The following is a 20489-nucleotide window of genomic DNA, read 5'->3' as shown; positions in this document are numbered from 1 at the left end:
GAGTGCTATCATGATTACGGATAATCCTGAATGAATCGTGAATAATGATAAGTGAGAAAGTTACAGATAATAAATAATAATAATCTGTAAACACAACCAAAACAAACAGCAAATGCATCCAACAAATGTGTAGAGTAACAAGCTTGATGTAGTCATTGCGTGCAATGAATATGGGACCAAATACTTAACTTTGTACTACTTTAATACACATAAGTGAATTTTCCCCAATACTTTTGGTTCCCTAAAAAGGGGTGGACTATGTACAAAAAGTGCTGTAATTTCTAATCAGACACTCCAATATCGATATAAAAATACATTGAAATGAAACCTTCCCTAACCTCAGTCATCCAAAATGTTGGAATACAGAGCCAAAACAACAAAATTGTCACTGTCCCAATACTTTTTGACCTCACTGTATAGGCCCAGACAACAAACATAGAAAATGCATTCTTACATGTCTGAATTTATGAAAATTAGCATTACAAGTTTTCAAAGTTCCATCCTGTACCATTACATAGAGTGCAGGCGCTTGCAATGTCACTGTTGTTGGTTTGGTTCCTACTGGAGTGATCCACACAAAAATGCATGCATGCTCTACTGTATGTTTCTTTTGATAAAATAATCTACTAAATGATATTATAAACTAAGCACTAATACCATCTAACAAGGAGGATGTCCTTGTTATGGATATTATAGAACAGATTCCAAAAGAAACTCAAACACCCTAAACGTCATACGAGACGTCAGGGAGACGTCAGGGAGTGATACAACTCCTAAAAAACATGCCATTTTATGATATGTCATCTAATGACAAACCAGACCAGTGTTTAATCAATCATGATTTCTTAGGGTGTGGCTAGTCACAGAACAGTGTATAAGTTGTTACGATTGGGTCAATGCAAGTCATTAGTTGGGATATGTGCTAAAACAAATCACTGATCTAAAGACTGAACCACGAAGCAACTTGCCAACACGCTCTGACTGGGTATTTTTCCCTCTGCAAGATGACAATACGTTTTCTCTAAACTGAAAACATTTATACCAGTTCATGTGTTAGTTTAGTTTACTATAGCAAGTAGCCATTGTATTAACAGGTTGGAGTTATATGAAAATAATCCACGTCACAGAGGTGTAAAGGAATGCATCAGGCCAATTTCGTTAGTTGAATAGTATAAATAAAGGTTATATATGCACTTGACTGGTTAAGTTTAACAGGAAACATCTTGTATATCCTGTATATATCATATATTTGTATATAATTATGACTCCAATTTTGGATGGGCAAAAGTTGTAAAACCTATAAAGGGCTTTTCACATTGCTGAGCTGAACAGAGCTGCACTCACAGCACTGTCTCCGTGAATAGGCGGGTGGAAAATGAGTCTTAAAGCCAGTCACACCCTAAAAAAGAAAATCACACCTTTGACGATAAACATACTCTCTAAAACCTGTGATGTGTTTACACCTACCAGGTATAACTGAAAAACACATGCATACATTCATGGCAGTCAGTCCTGATTATTCAAGAAGGCTTGAGACAGTAACAATTAGACATGTTGAGTCAGGCATCACACCCAGGAATGTACATGTTCACAAGTGATACCCACATGCTGCTGGTTAGAATGAAGCTCCTCGCCCAAATTGCGTAAATAAATAGTTTGTGTAACACTTTGTGAATGTTAAAACTATCATGCATAACAACCTTCATATTTTAACATCATTCACAAGGAACCTTCATTAGTTATTTTTTAATTCCAGTAAGTAATTATTAAGTTAAGTTAAATGATTTTAAATCAGTATTGTGAACAGTATTGTTGCTGGTGTTACTGACTGGATTAGTCCTGTGCACCACAAGGCTGTATTAGTCTTTGCTGAGCTAAAGCCAAGGCATAAGCTTCTGGCTCGATGGGGTTTAGTAAAGCTATTCCTGACCATCACTGATGTGAAAAGGGTTTTATAAATGAAGTGTGATTGATTTGATCTAATACATGTCTTCAGGTATCAGGCAAAGTTACTCAACACGTTACAATAACATCAATTGCTCTGACCTGGGTTCAAATAGTATTGAGCCTTTCTGGAGTGAGTGCCAGAAAGATGGGGTTTGCTCTTATATGACTACTACAATATTTCCATTGTGCCGGTCAAGCTCAATCACCGACCACAGTGCGTTAGAATATTTGAAATATATTATTTTCAGCCAGGTCTGGTTCCAACCCTTCTGCCTTTGTGGTATTGAGCAAGGCACATAAACCCCTAAATTGCTACCTGGGTACTGCTCTGAGACTTACCTGGTGCTTCCAGACTGTTGTGTGAATCGTATGTCAGAGGGTTGGGTACTGTGACAGAAGAAATACAAATGTTATTTGTACTGATATATAAAGAGCTTTTCGAGGGGACTTATGTTTAACAAATAACTCATAAATGATGCTGATGAAATGTGTTATAATAGTTATGAATGTATATACAGTATATATATTTTTTACCTTTATTTAACTAGGCATGTCAGTTAAGAAAAAATTCTTCTTTACAACGTTGGCCTACCCCCGGCCAAACCCGGACGACGCTGGGACAATTGTACGCCTTCCCATGGAACTCCCAAATACGTCCGGTTGTGATACAGCCTGGATTCGAGCCAGGGTTTGTGTAGTGACACCTCTAGCACTGAGATGTAGTCCATTCAAATATATTATTTTTATTAATACAATTAATGAAGTCCAACTCCACGTAAAACTAGAAATCAGAAATCCAAGATCATTTCCTCCAATGTTGGGCTCACCATGTGGGGTCATTGTGACCCTCAATCATAGTTACAAGTTGATTACAACAATCACTTTTGTTAGATATTTATAAACTGAATCTACCTTTAAAATAAATGTTGTGTAAAAATATATGGGAAGTAGCACATGTGTGTGTAGGACTGTTAAATAGAAAAAGGATGACTGCTTACATTAGGCCATTGTCACGTTCTGACCTTTATTTCCTTTGTTTTGTATTTATTTAGTATGGTCAGGGTGTGAGTTGGGTGGGCAGTCTATGTTTGTTTTTCTAGGTTTTGGGAATTTCTATGTTTCGGCCTAGTATGGTTCTCAATCAGAGGCAGGTGTCATTAGTTGTCTCTGATTGAGAATCATACTTAGGTAGCCTGGGTTTCACTGTGTGTTTGTGGGTGATTGTTCCTGTCTCTGTGTTTGCACCAGATAGGACTGTTTTAGGTTCGCACGTTTGTTGTTTTTGTTAGTTATCTCATGTGTAGTTTCTTTATAAATTAAAGAACATGAATAACCACCATGCTGCTTTTTGGTCTGCTTCTCTTTCACCAGAAAACCCTTACAGAATCACCCACCACAACAGGACCAAGCAGCGTGGTAACGGGCAACAGCAAGAGTTGCAGCAGGAGAAGGAACAGAGGCAGCAGCAGCAGGAACAGCAACAGCGAGGTCAGGATTTCGGGACATGGGAGCAGAATCTGGACTACACAACTTGGGAGGAGATAGACAGGTGGGCGGTCGACCCAGGGAGAGTGCCGGAGCCCGCCTGGGATTCGATGGAGCAGTGTGCGGAAGGTTACAGGAGAATGAGGATGGCGACGCAAGCACGGCGGCGCGGACGGAAGCCCGAGAGTCAGCCCCCAAAAATTTTTTTTGGGGGGGGCACAGGGGGAGTGTGGCAGAGTCAGGAGTCAGACCTGAGCCAACTCCCCCCGCTTATCGTGAGGAGCCAAGGAGGAGCTCAGAACCAGAGCTGGTGTTGGAGGTGAGCGAAGCAGAGACTGTGAAGGAGTTAATGGGGAGATTGGAGGAGAGAGATATGAGGGAGTTGGTCCATGAGACACGGAATTCGCCCGACGGAGCGTGTCGAGGATTTGATGACACCTGGGTCAGCTCTCTATACTCGTCCTGAGGTGCGTGCTAGTTGTCTGGTGAAGACTGTGCCATCCTCACGCACCAGGCCTCCTGTGCATCTCCCTAGCCTTGCACGTCCTGTGCCATCTCAGCACTACAGTGCTCCTAGCAGTGCTAACCGTGGCGAGAGTGGTGCTGGTCAGGCACTGTGTTATGCGGTGGTTCGCACTGTGTCTCCAGTACGCGTGCTTAGTCCGGTGCGCTACATCCCAGCTTCCCACATCTGCCGGGCTAGGGTGAAGATCCAGCCAGGGCGGTTTAGTGCCAGCCCTGCTCTCAAGATCTCCAGTACGCCTTCACGGTCCGGTCCATCCAGTGCCACCTCCACACACCAGCCCTCCGGTGGCAGCTCCCCGCACCAGGCTTCCTGTGTGTGTCCTCGGCCTAGTACCACCAGTGCCAGCACCACGCATCAGGCCTACAGAGCCTTCCTCCAGTCCAGCACTGCCAGAGCCTTCCTCTCCAGCGCCGTCTGAGCCACCCGTCTGCCCAGCGCCGCCAGTCTGCCCAGCGCCGCCATTGCTGCCGGAGTGTCCCGCCTGTCCGGCGCCGCTGCCGGAGTGTCCCGCCTATCCGGAGCTTCTGCCCCTCTGTCCAGTGGGGTCATTGAGAGGGGTGGCCATGGTTAGAAAGCCACGGAGGCGGACAATAAAGCGGACTAAGACAATGGTGAAGTGGGGTCCGCGTCCCGCGCCAGAGCCGCCACCGCGGACAGACGCCCACCCAGACCCACCCCTATAGGTCAAGGTTTTGCGGCCGGAGTCCGCACCTTGGGGGGGGGGGTACTGTCACGTTCTGACCTTTATTTCCTTTGTTTTGTATTTATTTAGTATGGTCAGGGTGTGAGTTGAGTGGGCAGTCTATGTTTGTTTTTCTAGGTTTTGGGAATTTCTATGTTTCGGCCTAGTATGGTTCTCAATCAGAGGCAGGTGTCATTAGTTGTCTCTGATTGAGAATCATACTTAGGTAGCCTGGGTTTCACTGTGTGTTTGTGGGTGATTGTTCCTGTCTCTGTGTTTGCACCAGATAGGACTGTTTTAGGGTTTCTCACGTTTGTTGTTTTTGTTAGTTATCTCATGTGTAGTTTCTTTATAAATTAAAGAACATGAATAACCACCATGCTGCTTTTTGGTCCGCTTCTCTTTCACCAGAAAACCCTTACAGCCATTGACTAAAATAAATGAATGGCTCCAAAGTGAAGTCAATTAAGTACAATGAAGCACATTTCTGGCTAATTGTATTTGTCACCTAAACAGTTTACAATAAAACAAGGTCAGTACATAACTGTTATTATACTCTCAAACAGATTCTTTTCCCCTCCCTTTCTTTCAATAATTTTTTGTCAGAACACCTAACCAGTTTTCCATACCACGTCAGTACCTGGGGATATATATTTGTTTAAGCTAAGTAACTCTGACATGCATTTCTCTGTCCCTCCCTTTTTCGTCACCTTTATCTTATTATCTTTGGTGCCTCCCAAAATATTATGTCACCTGAAAGACAGACAATTTGTGGCATCAAACCAGCCCTATAGTAATATAAACTAGAAATACATTTTCATGACAGTATGCCTACTGTATCAACAATTGTAAGCTACCTCAACCCCATATTGTTATTTATATATATATTTTTGTTGCTATTTTGTGTTCCTCTTTTGCACCCATTATCTCTACTTGCACATCATCTGCACCTCTATCACTCCAGTGTTAATGCTACATTGTAGTTATTTCGCCTCTATGGCCTATTTATTGCCTTACCTCCCTAATCTTACTACATTTGCACACACTGTACATCGATTTTTCTATTATTGATTGTAAGTTTGTGTTGTGTTATTGATTGTGTTTGTATTGTGTTATTGATTGTAAGTTTGTTTGTCCCGTGTGTAACTCTGTTTTTGTCGCACTGCTTTGCTTTATCTTGGCCAGGTCTCAGTTGTAAATGAGAACTTGTTCTTAATCGGCCTACTTGGTTAAATAAAGGTGAAATTAAAAATACATTTAAAAAAAGCTTGAAATGGTTAACAGAACTAGAAAGATAATGAGATTTTAGAGTAGATATAAGCTAGATATTGTGATTGTCTTTAACCAAACAAGACCTTCCTCAATTGATATTTGGAGAAATTACAGAAATAGGTGGCTGGCATTGAAGTGTTTGCTGTAGGTAAGTATTAATCTTTACTCAATAATGGAATATATAAATGGAAAGGTTTGATAACATTTTTTAAATTAAATTGCACACTGTACAAAACAGAAATACATACAAGGTAAAATGGTTTTAAAAGAAAGGATAAAAATCACAAATTGATAATGTAAGGCAAAAACATTGAAACTTATGGTTATTATGTATGTGTTATATGTGATCACCATTAGACTTTTGATGAGGTACACCTACTATTCTGTCACAGAATATGGATAGGATTCCAAATGAGTTGCTGGCAGACCATTTGAAAACTTTAAATTACTTCCTCTTTTTTGAAGTAACAGTTACATGATTTACAGTGCCTTCAGAAGGTATTCATACCTCTTGACTTATTCCACATTTAGTTGTGTTACAGCCTGAATTCAAAATGGATTAAATAGAGATTTTACAACATTCTCAAACAGAGAATTAGTGAACATAAAAGTTCAATCAGGAGAAACAACAGGGATTATCCAGTCACAGTACATTTTAATGACCAAAAACATGACATTTCTACTTTTAAATTTTGAGGCATAGAGAAAGTCAAGATATCAGACCAGGGAGTTGATATAAATGATACTCTGAGCAAAAGAGAATGTTTTGGGATTTTCACCCTCCACATATGAAATGTCCATGCTATGTAAATGTGAACATGAGTTAATGCTGCCACTTCAGATCACTGACGGTTTTTGTTGTTCAGTACCCAATGATTTATGAAAACTTCCTTGATAGGTCGATGTCCTCATTGTGGTTTCACAGTCTTGTTTAATACATTTTATGTACACACTTTATTAGAATTATTAGAATACTTTTTGCACATTGTTATTTTTGCTAACATGCTTGTTTTCCTTAAACTCCAATCCCATTCAATGCATTGAACGGATGTGGGTGGAGCAAATTAAAAAAGTTCTGATCAAGGCCTTGAGGCCGATATGTAAAGCTTAATACTGAGCAGTGATATTAGAAAGAGCAGTGTGCAGGTTTCTTATTTTTTCTTATCTTTTGAAGAATATAGAAATTGGATTGGTAAACTTTTGATAGCCAAGATTACTTATGTTTTTTAAGCAGTAAAATGCTGATTTCTTTTGAAAAATTGCAACGCTAATTTGGAATATAATATATTTCATGTATTATATTTGAAAAAACATCCACTTTGATGAACTACACCAATTACTTTCACAGAATATGTATAGAATTCAGAATTAATTGCTGGGCGCTGGCAGACCATTTGAAAATTTGAAGTGACTTTTCCTCTTTTATGAAGCAACATGATTGACGTGATGCAGTAATAGGCTGATTTCTCATGGAAAAAATGCAATGCTACTGGATTTTACTCTGTAATTTTACTACGGTGAATAAATCCATGTTCACAGCAGTTATAGTGGCTATTGTGAAATGATTCACACCCTTGAAAGCCTTTATTCAATGAGATGTCTTGCATCATAATTATTCACACCTCTTGATCTGGCACAACAAAATGAGTTCAAGTGCATATATTTGCTTAACAAGTGTCGTGGTATTTTTCTGCTTTACCAAATGAGGAGAGTTACAAACTACACACCAGTCAGAGTTATACTTAAATTACATATTTAATAATAAAGAACTTTGCAATTGCCCTTTTTCACTTTCAATGATGCTCTCTCTCTAATGTACCATTGAAAAGTGACTACAGAAAATTACATTATCACACTGCTGTAACATCTATTAGTTGAATTATATTACCACACTACTGTAAAAAATGCAACTCAGGTGTGGTAATCTCAATAAGGTATTATAGGTAATATTATTAACAATAATTGGAATCATTTCAGTATTTAATTTATGTAGCTAGGAATTATAATTGTTTATTGTATATAATAAAGATGTAAAAAAATGCACCATGTTGATGAAGGGTAATCTTGGAAATAATGATATTGTGCACAATAAACAAATTAACCATTCATCTCATAAACCACAGTGTTTTTATGGTGGATTATCCTTGGAGTTCTGACCACAACTGCAGTTTACACAACTGCAGCTTCTACCAGAACGACCACAACTGAAGCTCCTACGACAACTATAGCTACATCTACAACAACTGTAGGTTGTTGTAGGGCCTGCTCAATCAAAAACCATCATTGTGTCACATCCCAGGTAAACTTTCGCAACAGGAAGACACAATGTTAAAATTAACAGCCCAATAATACAGTTTAAAGTGAGGAAGGCCATAGCCCCCCTCTATCTTGTACTTGCATAAATGCTTCCTTGAAATTCTGGCTGCCTTGTTATCCCATAAAAATGGAGTTACTATTGAATCCAGTTTCTTAAAATAGCTTTGTGGTATGAAATTGGGTAGACATTGGAAGAGGTAAAGAAACCTGGGTAGGATAAACATTTTAATAACGTTTATACGACCAACCAAGGAGACAGGCAGAGTTTTCCAAAAATCGATATATTTTATTTAAGCTGATAAATTTGCATGTCCCATTTCACTTTCAATAGCTGATCAAGTTCTCTTGTCACTACAATGCCAAGGCTTGTCAACTTGTCCATCACTGTTCTAAATGGGGTAGATATTGCATATCCACAGTCCGTGATATTGGCATCAATTCACTTTTTTGGGCTCTCTGTTTCTTGGAACCTAGAACAAGCATTTCATTTCTGTTTTGTCCGAGTTTAAAAGTAGAACATTTGCCGCCATCCACATCCTTATGTCTGAAACACAGGCTTCCAGGTTAACATTATGTTTCCGAATGACATCACCAAGAGGTAAAAAATATAGTGAAAACAATAGTGGTCTTAAAACAGAGCCTTGAGGAACACCGAAATTTACAGTTGATTTGAGGACAAACCATCCCGAGAGACAAACTGATATCTTTCCAACAGATAAGATCTAAACCGGGCCAGAACTTGTCCGTGTAGACCAATTTGAGTTTCCAATCTCTCCAAAAGAGTGTGGTGATAAGATGACATCTCCATGGAATCTATCTTTTTTTCAAAATCGGTGCCATTGTAGCCTCATACAGTGTTTGCGGGAGTTTGGCATTGTCTTTGGAATGTTTAAACATTCGCAACATAAGTGGAGCTAGACTGGCATAATACTTCTTATAGAATTCTATTACATATCCATCGGGCCCAGGGGCCTTGCTGTTTGGAAATTGTGTTATCACTGTGTTAATTTCCTCTAAAGTTATCCCAGCATCGAGTGCAGCAGCTGCCCCCCTGTCTAGTTTAGGAAGTTCACATGAGAAAGCGTTCCATAGTTTGTGGATCAGTAGCATCACATTTTGATTGATATAGCTCTGATTAAAACTACGCAAAGCATTTATTAATATTCTGCGGTTAATATTCTGCGGATCTGTTACTATTTTACCCTTTGTGTCTTTTATTTTGTGAAAAGCTCTAGATGCCTGTACATGACTGAGCTGTCTTGCTAATAATTTATGTGGTTTGTCACCCAGTTCAAAACAACTTTGTTGCATTCTAGCAAGTAAAGAGCCCATCCGTTTCGAAAGGATGGTCTTTTATTCATATTTCAACTTTGTGATCTTCTCAAGGACTGCATTCGAGGAATTCGTCTGAAAAACGCTAACTCTTTTTTATTTCTCTCATCCTAGTATTGGCGCGTTTCTTCCTCTCTGATGTATAAGAAATAATGTAACCTCTAATCACAACCTTTACAGATTCCCAAAGGGTGGAGTCGTCAACATCCCACATGTCGTTAGCTCAGAGGAAAAAGGAAATCTGCTCCTTCAAATACTGACAAATAGTATCATCTTTCAACAGGTATGCATCTAAGTGCCACGGTCACCGACCTGTAGCACATTGTCGAGTTTCAGCACCATGGAGAGGAGAGTGGTCCATAATTAGAATAGGGTGATAGGTACCCGACGCAGCTCCTGAAATTAGTTTGGAGTCAAAAAAAAAAAAATTTGAATATGATTTATGAACTGACAAAAAGAAAGGGATTATTCTATCTATTGGGTGCGTCAGTCTCCAAATATCGACAATGTTAAGGTTTGTCATCAATGTATTTATACAGACAAGGGCATTTTATTGTTGAAGTGACCTTGATAGCTGATTATCTAAAAGAGGATCTAACGTACAGTTAAAGTCACCTCCAACAATAACACTTGTATGGCCTTAAATACCCTTTGAAAAAATAATAGATCATCGAAGTTGGGTCCATATAAATTGACCAAGGTTATTGGTTTCGAATTCAGTGTACCAGCCACAATAATATACCTACCATTAGGATCTTAAATCGAGTATGAGTAAACAAAAGAAATGTTGCTACCCCTCTCGCTTTTGCATCAAAATTAGACTGGTATATCTGACCGATCCAACCGACTTGTAGCTTGACCTGAGCCTAGCGTTTAATATGAGTTTCTTGAAGAAGCACTATGTCAGTGCCCAGTGGTTTAAGATGAGAAAAAACATTAGCTTGTTTCATGAGATGCCCTAAGCTATTACAGTTCCAGCTGACTATCTTTATTCCACCAGGTCTACTCTGTGCTCGGTCACTGTGTGGAATTTCTTATTTTAGAGCAAATTGTTGCTGTCATACAAAACCCAAACGAACAATGTCCCGCCGTGTGTCATGCCACCTGTATTAAATGTGAACATAAAACACAGACCCCATCCCCCCTCCTGTCCCATTACTTAGTGACTTCCCCAAACAAAGCACTCCTTGACTACCACACAACCCTTAGTGTCTAGACATACAGCTTGAACTAACTCATCATCTAGATATGCTCCACATACAAACTAATATTAAATAACCCTTCTCTCAAGTTAGGGGGTGAGTGGCGGTAAAACATGATATGGCTTATATAGCATTGTTTAACCTAACATCTCACCCATCATATAAGTCCCAATTTCTGATCTTCTGATCGAAAAGACATTCAAACACATTCCTGGCCTGTATTTAGCCATTTAGCCCGGTTGACACAGCCGTTCTGTATCCTCAGCCTGGGAGCTTGCTTGACAAGAACAGATCAGACTCATTTGGGTTGTCAAACGTACGTGTTGATCCCTCGACTGGTCACCTTAAACCGGGCTGGGAAGAGGAATCCATATCAGATGTTGGCAGCCCTGCATTTCTTGAGTAACTCATCATACTCTTTCTGCTGGTTCCTCACCTCCAAAGTAAGATCTGGGTAGAAAGACACCCTGGCTCCGTTGTAGTTAAGGGGGAACTTTTGACTAGTCAGCTTGAGGATGAGATCCCTGGTCTGGGTATATTGCAGCCGTGCAATGAATGGCCTTGGTGGCGCCCATGGCCAGCTTCGTTGCCTGTGATCTGTGTGCGCGATCGATCAGGATGGCCATTTTGAAGTGTTCACTCCCCAGCAATGCCGGTATCAGCTCCGAGACAAATTCAGTGGGTTTCCATTTCTCAGTGTCCTCCTGGATCCCAAATATTTGGATGTTCTGGCGTCTTGAATGCGACTCGAGCATTTCCAAATCGGGCTTTCAGGGTTTTGTTGTCATTTTTGAACGTGCACTGATTCTCTATGTCCTGTAGCCTGGCCTCGTGATCGACTGTCGTCTGCTCAACCTCATGCACCCTGCCCATAGTTGCCTTCACAGTTTCAGTCAATATCCCAATACTCTTTGAGATCAGCCAACCTTGTGTCCACCTTCTTGCTTAGTGAGTTTATAGCAGCCAGTAGGTCACTTTGAGTAGCATCTTCAGCTAACTCCTCGTGGGTCGGTGATGTTGAAATTGGTTTGTTGTCTCATTCAAATTATCTTGTTTAGCGCCCCCTTTTTTGTGCCTTTTCCCTTTGTCATATTGCCAGACTATGTTTGAAGTGTAGGTTGTGAGAGGTTAAAGACCATTCAATCACTGATAAACTTGTTTTGTACAATGCCACTAATTTTGAAGTCACACAAATGACTTCTAGGATAGCAGGTTGTGAATGAATGTAGAATGTATGATGCAATCAATAGAGCAGCAGAAATTAATTTGGCGTGAGTCTTCAGCCAATGTAAGCTAGGTAACGGCAGAAGGTCTGGGGAGGATGTCGGCTGCTCTCTGACAATCCGAAATGGGTAAAAAAATATTATAGTGGAGGATCCTCTTCAGACAGATCTCTCAACAAATCAAGAGTTTGGGTAAGCAGGGTTCAAAATTCAGGCAGGAATTCTGCTCATGTTTAGCTAGGGCAAGAAGCGGCTCCGGCAGCGACCTTACCGGTGATGTGCTTCCCATTTCTGACTTGTCCTCTTAAAAAATACCTAAAGTTGTATTACAAAAGTCGTTTTTAATGTTTTGGCAAAGTTTACAGGTAACTTTTGAGATATTTTGTAGTCACGTTGGAACCGGTGTTTTTCTGGATCAAACGCGCGAAATAAATGGACATTTTGGATATTGACGGAATTAATCGAACAAAAGGACCATTTGTGATGTTCATGGGACATATTGGAGTGCCAACAAAAGAAGCTCATCAAAGGTAAGGCATGAATTATATTTTTATTTCTGCGTTTTGAGTCACGCCTGCAGGGTTGAAATATGCTTATCTCTCTTTGTTTACGGGGGTGCTATTCTCAGATAATAGCATCGTTTGCTTTCGCCGAAAAGCCTTTTTGAAATCTGACATGTTGGCTGGATTCACAACAAGTGAAGCTTTAATTTGCTATCTTGCATGTGTGATTTAATGAAAGTTTGATTTTCATAGTAATTTATTTGAATTTGGCGCTCTGCATTTTCCCTGGCTTTTGGCCAGGTGGAACGCTAGCGTCCCACATATCCCAGAGAGGTTAACAATCAACAATCTAAACAATCAGAGGATCAAAATTGATAACATCATTTAGGCTGGCTCTGGCCCAACCCATTGATATTTGGGACCAATCAGAATGGTCAGAATGTGTTTGCATTCTATAAATCATCAGGGAGGGAGGCAAATCCAGACTCATAGAGGAGAAGAAACGCCAGTTGCCGGGAACGATGTGGATGGGTAACCAGGCAATAGCTTACAATGCTCCAAGGTCCGGGATATCTGAGACTAGGACATCTCAGATTTCGTTGAATGTGAAATTTCATATTACACAATGATATTTGTTAATCTCTCTTGGGTAGGGGGCAGTATTTTCACGTGCGGATGAAAAGCGTGCCTAAGGTAAACTAAGCTAGGATATGCATATAATTGGTAGAGTTTGATAGAAAACACTCTAAAGTTTCTAAAACTGTTAAAATAATGTCTGTGAGTATAACAGAACTGATATGGCAGGCGAAACCCAGAGGACAAACCATCCCCCCCAAAAAAACCATGTCAGCCTTCCACTGTTTTCAACGGCTGTCACTTTTGTGATAATGCGATTTCCTCCCAGATTGCAGTTCCTAGCTCTTCCACTAGATGTCAACAGTCTTTAGAAAGAGTTTTATGCTGGTGTTGGTAAAATGTAGTTTTTCTAGCTGGCTCCCATTTTGGCTGTAGTGTTTCCAAGCACGTGGAAGAGAGCGCATTCTTTGGTACTTTTCTCCGGTAAAGACAATAACGATTCTCCGTCTTAAATGTTATCGTTTATTGGAAAAGTTTATTAGTAATGTTTGGGATTAATTTTGTATGCATTTTGATGGAGGGAAAATGGATGGATTGACTGAAGCGCGCCAGCTAAACTGAGTTTTTATGGATAAAAGGACATTATCTAACAAAAGGACCATTTGTGATGTATCTGGGACCTTTTGGAGTGCCAACAGAAGAAGATCAAAGGTAAGGCATTTATTATATCGCGATTTCTGACTTTCGTGGCACACCTGCCTGGTTGAAATATGTTTTTCATGCTTTTGTATGCAGAGCGCTGTCCTCAGATAATCGCATTGTGTGCTTTCGCGATAAAGCCTTTTTGAAATCTGACACAGCGGCTGGATTAACAAGAAATTAAGCTTTATTTTGATGTATTACACTTGTAATTTTATGAATGTTAAATATTTATAATTCTGTAGTTTGAATTTCGCGCTCTGCAATTTCACCTAATGTTGGCCAGGTGGAACGCTACCATCCCACCTGCCCATATGAAGTTAACTGCACTATGTGAATAGGTTGGACAATATGAGCCTTACAAACTAAAGCTGTAGAGAAACAATACTTTCTTGGTTATGCGGATGTGTGCCTCAAATGAGAGGTCACAGTAAAAATAAAACAAGTTTCTGGTGGTGGGGAAGCTGCGATGGTGTCATCCAGAGAAAGGGAGAATGTCCTCAGCCAGCTCTATGCACTCTTAGAGCCAATATGCCAAGACATGTTTTGATGCAATTAAGTTTCAGGAAGTTCAACTGCATCCATCTCTTGATTGCATCTAGGCAGTCAGCCAGTTTAGTTGTAACAGTATGTAAGAATATGTCGAAGATAAATACAACGCGGAGACAGAGGGCGAGAGGTCAATAGAGTAATAAGGATTAAGGGAAATGGACTCCATCACCTCCTTGATTACCTGCCCTATATAGGTCACTCCCTTGGATTATGTTACGTTTATTTATTAAAACACTCACTCCCTGAACTTGCTTCCTGACTCAGCACACTCGATACAATTGGCTAGTTTTATTGCAAGGAATTCTAATTTGTCATGTTAGGGCTGGGTTATAGAACTACATGCTGTTCCCTTGTTCAGTGGAGAAAGGCTGAGGACAGGGGAGACTGAACATCTACCTCCAAGCACAACATCTATGATTATTCCTCTTTGAATAAACCTATTTTCCTCCCTCTGATTTGTTTGGGGGTTTGTGTTATTGAAGAGTAACATCAACTGCTAACATTTAGTGCCGTGACCCGGATGCATTGGTGTGTGTTGGACATTATTCATCCCCATGCAGTGTTCACCATAGATTTGATTAATTCCAAACTAAATTGGACATCTGTATATCGAAAAGACACTTTTTGGTTTGTAACCCTGAAAAATGTGTCTTTCAAGTTGCCAAATTGAGCCCCGTTTCATAGGATCACTCTTTGAGAATAACTGTTCAAGAAGAGAGATGTGAATCACTTCACACTGTTCTGTTCCATTTTATTCCCTTATTAAGTTTTTACTATAAAATAGATATATTGACTGTGATAAGGGCCCTGTAAATAAGAGCTAAATTAACAAAACAAGGCTGACATTTTACAGCCGTAGGCTTCTACAAGCCGGCGCCACACTGCTGAGGTTACCTTTCTGTTCCAGGATATAACTAGTTGATATTATAGTTTCATTAAATGAATCTTCAATGGCACTTGTTTTTTAAAAATAATAATGGATATATAGTACCAGTCAGAATTTTAGACAGACCTCCTCATTCCTGGGGGTTTTCTACATTGTAGAATAATAGTGAAGACATGAAAACTATGAAATAACACACATGGAATCATGTAGAAACCAAAAGTGAAAATTACAGGCCTCTCATCTTTTTAAGTGGGAGAACTTGCACAATTGGTGGCTGACTAAATACTTTTTTTGCCCCACTGTATATGATGTAGTTTTAAAATCCCATATGGAAAAAAAACATTGGAACCATTTAAAGGCTTAACCGCTAGGTTTTATGGGCATTATGACTCATACTGTGTTACTCAATTCAGATGTGCCTTTTGTTAAGTAAATCAGGTGTTAAATGAGGTGAAAAGGGGACTGGAGTGCTGTCATGTATTGATGTGACGTACTGAGATAGGACGTCACCACGTCAGTAAAGGAATGTGAGCGGATACAGACAGTGATGGAGTAAAGACATGTTGAAGTTTACCTCTGAGTCTGGTTGATTAAATTCAGTATAATATCTTAATTTAGTACGAGTATAAGATTGAACAATGGCGACGAGGATAACATTTGAAAACGATAGTTAAATCTGAAAATGTCAGTGTCGTCAAGATCACAGTGCCAAAGTTTGACTGCTACAGTGAGCCTTCTTACAATAGGTCCATGCTGGAACAGGTGGTTGATGACGTTTGAGCTGTTCGCGGATGGTAAAAGATTAATACTATCTCAAGCCCATCAGACTACTAAGTAGCAATCACTAATTCAGAGAGGCTGCTGCCCATATTGAGACCCAATCACTGGACACTTTAATAAATGGATAACTAGTCACCTTAAACAATGCCACTTTAATAATGTTTACATATCTTGCATTACTCATATCACACGTATATACTGAATTTTATACCATCTACTGCACCTTGCCTATGCCGCTCGGCCATCGCTTATCCATATATTTATATGTACATTTTCTCATTCACTCCTTTAGATTTGTGTGTTGTTGGGGAATTGTTAGATTACTTGTTAGATTTGTGTGTATTAGGTAGATGTTGGGAATTGTTCGATTATTTGTTAGATATTACTGCATTGTTGGAATTAGAACACTCACATTAACATCTGCTAACCATGTGTATGTAACCACAATTAGATTTGATTATTTTCCTACTTGGATGGCACTTCCAGAAGCTTTAAAATTGAGGGCCAGATTCTCAGGATGGGTAATGTACTGAATAAGTACATATTCATTACAAGTAAGTACTCCTCAAGATACACTTAATTTTAACCAGCTAAATCCTGTGTAACAACTAGTAATTACATTGTATTTAGGCAAACATGACCTGTGCTTTGAAATAGTGTATTGTTCCTAATCTGGGATGATACCAGTGTTGCCAACTCCTCAGTAAGGAAAGTAGCTATTGGCTGTCCTAAAAGTCGCTAAATGACATCATCACCTACTTTGCATAATTGACCATTGATAGAGGAATTCTAAATTCCTATGTATTTTGTAACCAAAACCAAATTCGCACTCGTTTCTAATTCATTAATGAGGTGTAAATTCATTAATTATGCATGAAGTAGATCGAGACCAGTCTTAAAAGTCAGGTAAGAGCGTTTAATTCCAGAGAGTAATAAACGCATACACATATTTCCACAGGTTATAAACTGAAAATGACATCATCAGTTTCCCACCCTCTCTCCGATTCTCACAAGAGCCCATTGTTTTTAGGTCTGGAACTTTTCTTCTACTCCCCTCATAAAACTACATTCCAACCTGTCCAAAATATATACTTTTCTCCACTAATGGAATACAATCCAAACATTCTTATCTCATCTCTCCCCCTTAAACTCTGCAAGATACAGACAATTAATTTGTTTTTACTTACATTTTCAGTAACAGCTTAACCAAGAGCCCATGCATTTCATATCATAACATAATAGTATCAGAATAAATGGTTTTAATCAGAAATGTATATATAATTAATCATTTCAACTATAATTTCCTCTAACAACCATGTAATTGTGATGGATGCTGTAGGAGAGAGGAATAACGTCATGGGAGAGACAAAAAAAGTGAGTAAAAAACACCTGAAATATGTTTAGAACTACAAATGAACTTTCTTCTGTCGATTCTTGTTATTTCCAACCCTCCTCCTTTATCCGGCCTTGGGACTGGCAAAAGTGACCCTCTGGCGGAGTTAATGTTTTTTACTTGATTTTTTTAGTTTTCTTAATTTGGTTTGTTTTTTGACCTTATGGTCCACTTAGGAGCCTAAAACAAGTCACAGTAAAACATGAACATTTTTAACCATAACATTTTTTACATTTTTGTTGTATTCAATCTACATTAACAATCTAAATGGACCAAAAAGAGAAAATAGGAAAAACTGTCAATGGCAATGTGAGAAAATTATGGTAACTAGTCTGGCCCTAATTCAGGTTAATTGTTTTTATTTTTATGTAAATCACTAGATTTTTTGCTAGTTGCTTTTTTGAAAATGTGTTGCTAGAGGGGTCTGAATACTTACTAAATATAGCAACAAAGTTGCTAAGTTGGCAACACTGCATTAGATCTGTTTTCATAAACTAAGCACTAACACCATCTTCCATGTCATAGCATTCAAACATAAAACAAGGAGGATGTTCCTTGTTATGGATGTAAAGGTATGTTCAATAGAACAGATTCTACAAGAAACTCAAACACCTTTCAACGTCATGGGAGACGACAGGAAGACGTCAGGGAGTGATACAACACTTGAAAGAACATTCCTTTTTATCATATGTAATCTAATGACAAGCCAAACCAGTGTTTAATCATCAATGATTGTTTAGGGTGTGGCAAGTCACAGAACGGTGTAGTTATTGGTGAACGGCAACACCTAACACAACAATAAATCATTAGAAAACATTCAATCACAGTAAATCAATATCCAAATTGTGTTAAGTGTAAGTTGTACAATTCACATCTGATAAATATAAATTTTTATGATTGGTTCAATACAAATCGTGAGTTGGTGTAATGTGGACGCTATGAATCCGAAAGCAAGTATAGGGAGTTAGAAATAAACACAAGTAGCGTAAGGCCACAAAACACAGTAACAGAATCAAAAACACCTGGGGAAAGAACGAAAGGGAGTGACAGATATAGCTGAGGTAATCAGGAAGGTGGCAGGTGTGCACAATAATGAATACTGGCGACGTCGAGCGCCGGAGAGGGGGAATGGGTGTAGACGTGACAGTTGGAATGTGTGCCCCAAAAAAATCACGGGTCAAAACACTGACACGTGAGGCACTTTTTGACTGGGGATCGTGCTCTCTGCAAGATGACTGTACATTTTCTTTAAGATTAATACATTTCTACCAGTAGTTAGTTTAGTTTAATGTGGCAAGTAGCCGTTATATAAGCAGGATGGAGTTCTATGGAAATAATTCACTTCAGAGGTATAAAGGAATGCATCAGACCAATTTTGATTGTACAAAAGTAAAAATAAAAGGTAATAAATGCGCCTGGCTGGTTAAGATTTAGGAAAAATCCAGTATATCCTGTATTATAACAGTCCTTATTAGTCAAGGCGGCATGAGATAGTAACATTTAGACATTTTTTTAAATGATTTATCTAGGCAAGTCAGTTAAGAACAAATTCTTAATTTCGATGACGTCCTAGGGCATGTTGAGTCAGGCATCACACTCCAAATCTCCATGTTCACAAGTGATACTCACATGTTGCTGGTTAGAATGAAGCTCCTCACCCTAAATGCTAAATAAGTAGTTTGGGTAACACTTTGTGAATGTTAAAAGTATCATGCATAACAACCGTCATATTTTAACATCATTTATAAGGAACCTTCAAAATAAGTGATTTTGTCATTACAGAAAGTTATTAAGGTATTATAAAGTTAAATTGTTTTAGTTGAAATAGTCTGGTCTGAGTGAACAGTATTGTTGCTGGTGTTACTGACTGGGTTAGTCCTGTGCACCACAAGGCTGTATTTGTCTTTGCTGAGCTAAAGCCAAGGCATAATCTTCTGTCTCGATGGGGTTTAGGTCGGTATCAGTAAAGCAATTCCTGACGAACACTAATTTATAAAGCCCTTTTTTACAGCAAATGTGATTGATTGATTTGATCTAATACATGTTTTCAGACATCAGGCAAAGTTACTCAACGTGTTACAATGCCATCAATTGCTCTGACCTGGGTTCAAATACTATTGAGCCTGTCTGGGGCGAGTGCCAGAAAGATGGCATTTTCTCTTTTGGGACTACTACAATGGTTTCATTGTGCCAGGCAAGCTCAATCACCGACCACAGTCAGTTAGAGTATTTGAAATATATTGTTTACAGACAGGTCTGGATCCAACCCTTCTGCTCTTGTGGCAGTGAGCAAGTCACATAACCCCTAATCTGCTACCTGGGTACTGCTCTGAGGCCTACCTGGTGCTCCCAGATTGTTGTGTGATTAGTATGTCAGAGGGATGTGTACTTTGACGGAATAAATCAAATATTTATCAAATTCCTCATGAATGATGTTGAATAAATGTGTTCTAATAGTTGTTATGAATGACACTGGAACACTCATCAAGGTGTTATGTATTACCCACCTTTGTTTCAGATCAACTAATGCAACATTGGCATGCAGAATATTCCCCTTGGTTGAGAGGAACTCCCTGAGGAAGACAGGAAAACTGTGCATGAAGATTTAACCCTAAATAAAGTGATACTGACAGTCAGCTGGAGAGGGAAAACCTGCATACTTCAGATCCACGTTTGCGTTGCCATGAACCTTGCAGAGGTTAAATGTGCACCCAGAAATAGGTCAATACTATTATGCATTTACCTTTTGATAGCTTTACTAAAGATTTTAGTCCTTAGTCCCTGAGTCTGGGATTCAAACAACAACAATGCGGACACCCCACCACTTTAGTAAACGTAACCACTCTCAAATTCATAGATGTAGCTATGGATGCAAGGACTGACCATCCATGATATCAAAATGATGAGGACCAAGGCACTCTTCAAAATACTGAAACACTATTGTAGTGTCATGTTAATGTTCAATAGAAAATATTAAAAAAATAACTTGAACACATTTCATTTTCATAGAGAGATACAAGTCTTTAAATATGTTATCGAGTCACAAAATACAGATTTTTATTAATTTCTCCAAATATATCAACTGTAAAGTCCATAAAATGTAAGGTATTTCGCA

At 39.1% G+C, this 20489-nt stretch overlaps 1 protein-coding gene across 1 annotated transcript in view; it reads left to right on the top strand.

The window, feature by feature from the left end:
• Positions 1-20489, top strand: part of LOC135571530 (mucin-3A-like) — a gene marked incomplete at its 3' end in the record, with an annotated part of 79186 nt that overhangs the window by 52661 nt on the left and 6036 nt on the right. Inside the window, exons 3-4 of the mRNA XM_065018132.1 lie at positions 3319-3496; positions 3968-4079. Coding sequence (XP_064874204.1) covers positions 3319-3496; positions 3968-4079 — 290 coding nt within the window. The remainder of the gene's footprint in view (positions 1-3318; positions 3497-3967; positions 4080-20489) is intronic.

The sequence above is a fragment of the Oncorhynchus nerka genome, linkage group LG4 (assembly GCF_034236695.1).
Source record: "Oncorhynchus nerka isolate Pitt River linkage group LG4, Oner_Uvic_2.0, whole genome shotgun sequence".
Lineage (NCBI taxonomy): Eukaryota > Metazoa > Chordata > Actinopteri > Salmoniformes > Salmonidae > Oncorhynchus > Oncorhynchus nerka.
The sequence above is the reverse complement of the archived record's forward strand: the minus strand, read 5'-3'. Positions and strand labels throughout refer to the sequence as shown.